The following is a 10,550-nucleotide window of genomic DNA, read 5'->3' on the forward strand; positions in this document are numbered from 1 at the left end:
AGTGGAGCAAAGTTGATATTAGACACAGTGAAATATATTTCTTTTAATGTGACAGATTTGTGAAGGAACTGCTTCCAAATCATCCAATGTCTGGCATATGATTTAATTGGAAGAGCCATACCTAGAGAAATACACACATCTTTTCTTTGAAATCTCAATGGGTCATTCTTAGACTTTTTTTTTTTGCTACTCTCCTATTGATACTTGTTGTATATTAAATGTTTGCCAAGTACTAATAAAATGGGTTTGTATTCCCAACCTTCTATATCTACAGAAGTTCGTACATCAGAAGATGTCTTAAATACACGCGAAGTGAAGAAAAACATCCTTTAAACACCCGAAGTGTTCAGTCTTATCACACTCATTAAAAGTACCAAGAATTTTCATTTCTGAGAAACATTGCCTACCACAAAAATGACTTCTGCACAAGCTGAAAATAAATTACAGAGGTACTATTCACCGCCAAACATTGTGAACCATTAATATTGTAGGTGTATTCTCCTTTAGGGTTGTATTTAGGCATATACAATAAAACATATTTATTTGCTTCACACATCAAAATTTCTGGGGAATGGGGGAAATAGTCCAGGGCTTTTAACATGATATCAGAAAGCCCTGTTTCTCTCATATTCCTGATTTTCCATTCTTAGATATGACGTCTGCAACCTTTCAGGAAGGAAAGAAAATGGAAGCAAAAGATAGAGCCGCTTGCTGAGATCTACATTTATCACCTCAGTCAACATTGAGTCATCCGCTCATACTTAGCTGGAAGGGGGCTGGAAGGTTGAGCGTTTAAAGTCCTCAAACTCTGTAGTTACATTGGTTATAGGATAGAAGATTTACATCAGTATGTTCTGAGGCAGGCTACAACATCTCCCACGTTATATGTGAATCTCCGTATTCATTTTCTATTGCTATTGTAATAAATTATCACAAATGGATTGACTTGTAATAACGCACTTTTATTTTTTTAATGCTTATTGATTTTTGAGAGAAAACACAAGTGGGGGAGGGGCTGAGAGAGATCAAGAAAGAGGATCCCAAGTGGTCTCTGCATGGCCAGCAGAGAGCCTGATGTGGGTCTTGGAGATCATGACCTGAGATGAATTCAGATGCTTAACTGACTGAACCACCCGGGTGCCCCTAATAACACACACTTATTATCTTAGAGCTCCGTAGATCGTAGGTGCTACATGGGTCTCAATGAGCAAAAATCAAGGTATGGGCAGGGCTGCACTTCTTTCTGGAGCTCTTGTGAGTACTCCATTTCCTTGCTCTATTAGACTATTAACAGAATTCAGTTCTCTGAGGTTTCAGGACTGAAGAACTTGTTTCCTTTCTGGCCATTGGCCAGCCAAGTAGTATGCTTAGCCTCTAGAAGTCACTAGAGAAAATAGGCCACGTAGTACTTTGTGACTGAAAGCAGTGTGTTAAAATCTTTTATATATCCTGTAAAGACACATATTTTTCATATGTCATACCATCCTTTGATAAAATAAGCTTTTGTAAAATATAATTACTACATTCCTATAGGTAACTATTCTTATTTTTCAAAGTTCTTTATTTTGAGAGAGAGAGAGAGACAGAGAGAGAGAGAGAACGTGTGTGTGTGTGTGTGTGTGTGTGTGCACGTGCATGCACATAAGCAGAGGAGGGGAAGGGGCAGAGAGAGTGGGAGCAAGAATACCAAGCAGGCTTTGCATTGTCAGCACAGAGCCTGATGTGGGGCTCAATCCCATGAACCATGAGACCATGATCTGAGCCGAAACCAAAGTCAGTTGCTTAACTGACTGAGCCACCCAGGTGTCTCTCTGCTTATTTTTTAATAGTGTTTTCTTCAGAGGAACATTATGTCAAAGTTGTCACTTTGTTGAGAACACAATGTGTAAATAGCCCTTGGGAAGAGGCAATCTTCTACAAATAGTAACACTCATCCAATACAAGTTTAGACAGGAATGTGCATGTTTCCTTTCTCATTAAATATACATATTCTTGATGATGTATATACTGACACACCTATTTTGACATAACAATGTAAATCTTTAGCAAATGGCACACCAAGTTATATACTGCATTCCCCATATGTTGAGTGGCCAGAAGCCAGAAAATGGCACTATCTAGAAGACTGGTATAATATAAAAATCAGGAAAAAAAAGGAAGGTGCATGAGAATAATTTCTTGGTCTTTATATCAAAAAAATGTGTGGAGCCCTCACTAACAATCATGGGTTAGTCAGAGAATTATGTGTAAGGTCAAATTATCAATTTTATAAGCTAAATATAATTTGTGGCTCATAAATTTCAATCAGCCTCAATTATATTAGCCATAAGGGATATCATATACAATTAAATGAATCCACGTAGTAATTTCCAGAGTCTGTCTCATTGTGAATTAACAGATTGGGAAGCCAAGGGATACAAAAAGAGAAAAAACAAAGGTTTCAAGGAATTTTGTAAAAGTATTAAGGAGGTCATAATCACACAATTCTTAACTTACACTGAGTTCATAATGATATAAATGTTATATTTCATTTGAGTGTTAATGTATATTTAGCTCTGTTCCATAATCCTTGTTTAGATGAGCAAGGAATTAAGTAACACATTTTTAAAAACTGAGCATAAATAATGTAATAGGAAAATAATTCTAATTTGTACATAAATAGGTTTTATTCCCTAGGTAATTCATATTGTGGAATATCCCATTCCCTCAAAAATAGCCGTAGATTGATTATCTCTATGTATTTGAATATAAAATACAACACAGCTAGTGATTTCCCTGAGAAAAACAGCCAACACTACCATTTTTGGTGCTTTAAACTCTTCCAAATGCTTCTCCATGCCAGGTATATATTGATCCTTATAATAATCCTGGGAGTTCATAGAAAATAGTGTGTTTTTGCCATTTTATTAATTGTGAATTGTTAAAGACAAGACAACAGGCCCAAAATAGAGTCGCTTATGTTAAGCCCCACATCACCAAACGAAAACTTAGCTCCAGTTTTGGCTTTCCCAAAAATGTAATCTAAAACCACTCAATCAAGGTAATCAAGCTTGGTAATCTGCCTGATCTATCCCTCCATGCCTTATAAGGAAAGTAATTTTGCCGTAACCAATTCAATTTTTGCCTAGCATAACTTCCTTGTTCCTGCTTCTTCCTGCCTGTAAAGTCCCCTTGCCTTGTATAGCTCTTTGGAGCTCCTTCCTACCTGTTGAATTGGATACTACCCAATTCATGAATTACTGACAAAAGCCAATAATAACTTTAAGATGTACTCAGTTGAATTGCTGTTCTTTAATGTAATGAAAAAGTAGCTAAATGAATTGCTCAAGATATGGGTAAAGCAAAGATTAAAATTTAGTTGTCTGAACTCTTGGGATAACACTATTTCCATCATATTGTGATTCGAGCTTCGCTAAATGTCAGAAACAGAAAACACCACCACTCGTATCTTTATCATCACTATCATCACCATAATTATCACCATCATGGGCTTTATCATAACCATATAAAAATTGGTATATAAAACATTAATGGGAAGGGATACAAACACATATACTTCATGGATAAAATACCTAAATAAATAAAGGTAGTACATTATGTTAGATTGCAGAAGATGTAAAAGGTTAATGACATAAAATATAGCCATCTAAAAAAGAGGCAAGGGGCACCTGGGTGGCTGTGTCGGTTGAGTGTCCTACTTGGCTCAGGTCATGATCTCATGGTTCATAAGTTTGAGCCCTGCATCGGACTCACTGCTATCAGTACAGAGCCTGCTTTGGATCCTCTGCCCCCCCTCTACCCCTCCCCTGCTCATGCTGTCTCTCTCTCTCAAAAATAAACAAACACATTAAAAAATAAAGAACGGGAGCTAATATTGTTTTATAAGTATATGTACAATTACAGCTAAAACTATTGAACATAATAATTGTCAAAGAACTACTAACAGAAGTCTCAGAGACAGATGCACTCAATAGTCTCTTCATGCCAGTGACTGGCTTGAGATCTGGGATTGGGAGACAGGCATTTGTGGTTCTATTGACAGGTGATCCCTTTCCTTGATAAAACCAGTTCAAAGGTTTAAAAATGTCCAACATTTTAGAAAGGGTGGAAGGCATAAAAGAATAGGCACACAAGGTAAATGCTACTGTAAGGACTTTTCATAAATCTGAAATAACCTGTAACACATTCCTTCACTTTCAAACTCATGGATATTTTATTTTCTTTAAAAATTTTTAACGTGTATTTATTTTTGAGAGAGAGAGAGGGAGAGAGAGAGAGAGCAGGGGAGAGGCAGAAAAAGAGGGAGACACAGAATCTGAAGCAGGCTCCAGGCTCTGAGCGGTCCGCACAGAGCCCGACGCGGGGCTCGAACTCACGGACTGCGAGATCATGACCTTAGCTGAAGCTGGTTGCTCAACCGAACTTATGAACTGTGAGCTCACGACCTGAGACGAAGTCGGACTCTTAACTGACTGAACCAACGGACTAAGCCACCCAGGCACCCCACAGATACTTTACTTTTAAAATATGAATTGGCATAGGAGTAGCTGTTCAGAGTTCTATTAAAGAATAAATGAAAAAATTAAAAGCAAATTACTTTGAGACCAAAATTATTGAGTCAAACATAGAAATATGTTCAGGGGTGCCTGGGTGGCTCAGTTGGTTAAGCACCTGAATTTGGCTCAGGTCATGATCTCACGGTTCGTGGGTTCAAGCCCCGAGTTGGGCTCTGAGCTGACAGGGTGGGGTCTGGAAGCTGCTTCAGATTCTGTGTCTCCCTTTCTCTCTGCCCCTCCCCCACTTGCACTCTGTCTCTCTTAAAAAGTAAATATACATTAAGAAATATGTGCAATAACTTCTGGCTGGAAGTTACTAGGAAGAAAGTGAACTGAATGTAAGATTTTCTTTTGGTATTATGATCGGAGTGACTCCACGTTGCTGCATAGTAGGTTAAATAAATATGCTTTCAATGTTCGCTGATGCTCTGAAATCTCTTATTTGGCCAAAAATCTGAGGTATATCACAACCATATTAATTCACCTATTCACTTAGTAGATTCACTCATTCAACATTTATTGTTTACGTGCCATTTCCAGTCTCTGACTATAGAATCAAAGAAAGTTTTCCATTATTGTTAACTTTTATTATTTTTTTTGTGAGAGAGAGAGAGAGAGAGAGAGAGAGAGAGAGAGAGAGAGTGAGCACACACGTGGAAGAGGGGCAGAGAAAGAGAGAAACTCTTAAGCAGGCTCCATTCTCAGCACGGAGCCAGACTCAGGGCTCGAGCTCATGACCATGAGATTACGACCTGAACCAAAATCAAGAGTTGGGCACTTATAACCAACTAAGCCACCCAGGCACCTCTAGAATCAAAGAATGTTAACAAATACAAGTGTGAAGATTGAAGAAATTATTTAGGTAAATAATCTCATACACTGTTTAGCGTAATCAAGTGAAAAATCTTGAAAGATGGAGTTCTATTTTATATGAATTTCATTTATGTTCTAATTTCATATGAAATCTGTGGTGCACATTACTATTTTATTCCTGGGTTGGGATTACTCGTTAGGCTTGGCGCACTGAAGACAGATTAACTTGCTTGGTATGTGTCCAAGCACAATAAATTGTAGACTGGATACAACTTATTGCATCTAGAAGTCTATCATAAGCTGGAAGTGGCTAATTCCTTAAAGGGAGTGTAGAGATTTGAAATGTTTCCCTGATACCCGTGTGGCGAGCGGCTAAAACGTGGACAGCTAAACTCATCACGCCATTTTTTTAAGTAATAGTTTTCTCAGGGCTGCAGTCACATCCTTGTTCCTAAGACTGTATATCAGGGGATTAAACATTGGTGTCACTGTGGTATAGAAAAGAGAGAGCAGTCTGTCAGTTCCTGCAGAATGATTGGACTTGGGCCTTAAGTAGGTAATGGTAGCGGATCCAAAGAATAAAAACACGACCAGCAGGTGGGAAGAACAGGTGGAAAAAGCTTTGGCCCATCCCCTGGTGGTTGGCAACTTGAGAATGGTGGAAATGATTTTGCTGTAAGAGACAAGTATCAACACAAAAGGAAGTGTGACAAACAACATAGCTACTACATAGACCGATATCTCATGTACAAAGAGGTCCCCACAGGCTAGCCGGAGGATGGGGGGTATGTCGCAGAAGAAGTGGTTGATTTGGTTAGAATTACAGAAATGCAGAGAGAAAATCTGACATGTTTGTCCTATCTGGACTGGGACTCCACCGATCCAGGAGCCAACAGCCAGTTGGATACACATCTTCTGGTTCATGACTAGAGAGTAGTGCAGAGGGTTACAAATGGCCACGTAGCGGTCATAGGCCATTACTGTCAGGAGGAAACACTCAGTGGCTCCCAACGCGAGGAAGAAGCACATCTGGGAGGCACAGCCCAGCATAGAAATGCTTCTATCCTGAGTCCAAAGGTTCACCAGAATCCTAGGGAGAGTGACGGACACGTAACAGATTTCCAACGAGGAAAGATGCGCCAGGAAAAAATACATGGGTTTCTGTAGTGCCTTGTCAAGCCTGGTTATTGTTATTACGAGGCTATTTCCAATTAAGATAATAATGTAAATGGTGGAGAACACTCCAAATAGTAACCGTTGGAGGTTTGGAAGGTCAGAAAATCCCAAGAGCACAAATTGCTTTATGGTGGAAGTATTATCATCTGCTTTCACCTCTTCACATTTCATCTGTGGGAATGATTTAATCAGAAGTACAGGTCACTCCGATTCCTTTGGCTCTTGTTTTCTTCTGATACATAAAGAGGATGGCATGCTTCCCAAGTTTCCCAGTTACCTATTAAAACAAATCTATAACTTCCAGCGCTCTAAAAGTGTGGTGAGGTGTATTTTTCATTATTATTAAATGTATTTGTAAGAAGAAAAATGCCCCTAGTCTTTTTTTTCTGCTATGAATTATCATATTTTTTTGTTTCTGAAGATATGTCATTGTAATTTTGCTCTCCATCTGAACATTCGAAATTGCAAAATCTGAATTTATCTTCAATCCTGACAATGATTTCATGCTTTGACTCTATTGTGTTTTCCTCCCAAATCTGTTTTCTGTGAATATCAATTTCAAAATTAATTTCACTTCACAAGTCAATATCTTGTAAGTCACCTGAATAGGTTTTATGAACGAATGTAGTTCATTTTTCAAAGTAGTGGGTTTTTGTGGGTTTAACTTTGACATTCTGCATATTTCAGTTGTTTTACTATAAGACAAAATTGATGAGCTGACTGCTAAATATTATGGGGTGTTATTTAATCCTTAAAAATGTGTGTTTCGGTGTAAGATCCATGAAATAAGCAGTCATATTTTTTTCATACTTTGCAGTGGAGAGAAAAGGAGGTCTAAAATGGTCTATGTGTTCAGAAATACTCAGAAGGCATTTTTGTTCAAAAAAGCAATCCCAATAACAATGTATACCCCTCACACATTTCCCATATAAAAGAAATATTGATCAAACTCATCTCTGAGATCTCTCTAAATTACCCATATCCTCAATAATTGCAATTATTCTGCTGATTCCATTTAACCCATCCTGTCTTTTCCTTGCACACATATGTGTCTGTGTTCATGCACATGAGTGTATTGGGGTGAATTGCTCATCTTTATTATGTAATTTTGTCATTTGTATAACTAGATTATAAGCTTCTTTTGATATTCTATACATTTTTCTATGAAATGCATAGTATATTTTTTCCCAAAAATGTGATTTACTAACTTCTTGAATAAATTACAAAGGAGTCAAATTGGTTGTTTCTTTGGAATAGCCTCTCCGGTGTAAGCATGGGTTCTTACCTAAAATGCAGACTTCCCCTGCCTCTCTCCCTCCTGGTATATATAGATTAAGCATGTTTTCTGTGGTGTGTGTGTGTGTGTGTGTGTGTGTGTGTGTGTGTGAATTATACTCTTTTCATTCAGTCTTGTAGAAATAGCAAATTGTTTCATTGTTTTCAATCTGTCCTAGATAACTTCCATATAATGAGTTAACTAATTTGAAAGCCAATAGAGACTAACTCGTTGCAAAGAAAATACACACCCATAACCATACTCTAAGGGTATTGAATATGGACAATAGTCAAAATGTCAGTACAAAAATGTAGGCAGAAATGGGGCAGGAACAATAGTCCATGCAAAACCTGACAATACTGAGGATTTTCTGTGGCTGAGAAAAGGAAAATTAAATGATAATTTTTTTTACAATCTACAATATTCCAAACTACATATTTAAAGTGATAAAGGCGTGTAGACCTTGCCCTGCTATTATACAATTCTCCCAATGTAAATTTGGTTCCAAGGAATGTAAAAACGCTATAGGTGAGTCTGTAAGATGGTCAGAAATTAGTAGCTGTTAGGTGGCATACAAGATGACACAGCCAGGGTTTGTTTGTGTGTGTGTGTGTGTGTGTGTGTGTGTGTGTGTTTTCACTATGCCATCCTACACACCTTTAACCACAAATCATATTTTATTCACCTGTTTCAGTCAACATAAAATCCAATCCAGTATTTGAACAGTTATTTAAATTGTTTGTTGAATGAATAAGCAAGGGAGGGGCAGAGAAAGAGAGAGAGGAAGACACAGAATCGGAAGCAGGCTCCAGGCTCTGAGCTGTCAGCACAGAGCCTGACATGGGGCTTGAACCCACGAATCGTGAGATCATGACCTGAGCCAAGGTTGGACACTGAACCAACTGAGCCACCCAGGTGCCCCCTAGCCAACTTTGTTTTTAATTCAGACGTTTTCTGTTTCTTTCTTTGGTCTTCCCACTAAAATAATGACTCTTTTTTTTTTTTAATAGAGAGCTCGTGATATCAATTACAACTATCATTACAATGTATGTAATGCTTATACGCAGAACAAGTTTATAAAATCAAATGGGAGGTAAGAAATAAACAATCAGAATTTGGTGAATGCAGTTCAGAAGGCTTTTTCCTTTAGAAGTCTCTAAAGATAAAAGTGAAAACATGCCGATATCTCTGTAGCATCTTCAGATTCATTTATCATGGAACCTAACTCTTGACAAGCAAAGAATACCATTGGTATTAGTAGGATGCAAACCCATTTCCATAAGGTCCATTCACTATCTCGTTCCTTAGTTATGTATAATTAAATTTTCAGGGGATATGATTTCCAGGTTTAATGCATTCAAACTACTTAAATACATGCTTAACACACAGTAGTTTTACATGTTGGCATCCAAGATGGTAACAGTGATGATTATGTTGATGATAATAGAATGTCAATAATCTCTGGTATATTTGTCCATTATGTTACAAAGCACTTTGCATTTTCTTTTATATTACAATAATGAAAGTCAGAAAAGCAAACAGACTATCTGCATCAATGTTTTGTAATTAAACCACAGTAGCAATAACAAAAAAAGATTCCCTTTTAAATTTTCTTAAATCAGTGTTTGCTGATGCCCCGAAAATACAATTGTTAGTAAAACTGAACTTAGTATCAGACAAAAATTCATGCTTACCTGTTTGGATTGAGGTTAAATATAATGCTTACCTTTATTGACTGAAAAAGAGAGAGAATGAGAACGGTAGTTTTGGCAGGTAATTTACTTTTATTTGAAACCGAAGTCAACCACTTGGTAAAATATGTCTACTGTCACAACACCTAGTGCTCTTTAAGGAGGACTCATTCTTTGCCCTTGGGATCAGTTCCTTTCCCGTGTCACTTTCTAATTGAACTAAACCATTCTGCCCGCCACTCAAGGAATTTGGTACAATAACCAGAAGCATATCTGGCCACATTACTCTTTCTTTAAATTCTCTATGTCTCTTACTTTTTTTGTCATCATTAAGAAATATAAGCATTGTACAATCAGAAATTTACATAAATTATTAAATCGTTAATATTTAATAATTGTATTCAAGTATTATTTATATAAATATATAAATATATTTAAACGTTTATTTATATAAATATTTAAATATTTTTATTCATTTAAATATTTATTTATATGAATATAATTTTATTTAAATATGTAATATTAAATTATTAAATTATAAATTATACTTATTAAATTACATAAAGTACATTACATATTGCTTATAAACTAAGATGTTCTAATAAAGATGCAAGCTTAAGGGGGGCCTGGGTGGCTCACACAGTTAAGCGTCCGACTTCAGATCAGGTCATGATCTCATGGGTTTGTGAGTTCAAGCCCTTAAGCTCTCAGTGTAGAGCCTGCTTGGAATTCTCTGTCTCTCTCTGCCTCTCTCTCTCTCAAAATAAATAATAAACTTAAAAAAAGAAAAATAAAAATTCAGAAGAAGTCAAGGGCTGTGGGGACCATTATGTCACCTGCAGCATGAATCTCCCATCTCCATGTTCAAGTTAGCTAAGTAGGCTGCATCGCCTCCTCCCACACTGCAGAAGGTGGGCAGGGGGCTGGAGGTAAGCACTCACTTACTCCTTTTTAGACCTGCAAACTGAAAACTGCATGCAGAATTTCCAGGCACAATCCCTTATGTCAAATTTAGTCATAAGACACCCCTTCTCCAAA

The 10,550-nt window shown here is 37.2% G+C and overlaps 1 protein-coding gene across 1 annotated transcript; it reads right to left on the reverse strand.

Moving 5' to 3' along the window:
• Positions 1-5,765: 5,765 nt before the first annotated feature.
• On the reverse strand, positions 5,766-6,734 carry LOC115526383 (olfactory receptor 10AG1-like). The gene has a single exon (XM_030333790.1). The coding sequence runs from the start codon at positions 6,714-6,716 to the stop codon at positions 5,766-5,768; it is 951 nt and encodes a 316-aa protein (XP_030189650.1). The 5' UTR covers positions 6,717-6,734.
• Between the last annotated feature and the right edge of the window lie 3,816 nt (positions 6,735-10,550).

This window comes from Lynx canadensis, chromosome D1, assembly GCF_007474595.2.
Source record: "Lynx canadensis isolate LIC74 chromosome D1, mLynCan4.pri.v2, whole genome shotgun sequence".
NCBI lineage: Eukaryota > Metazoa > Chordata > Mammalia > Carnivora > Felidae > Lynx > Lynx canadensis.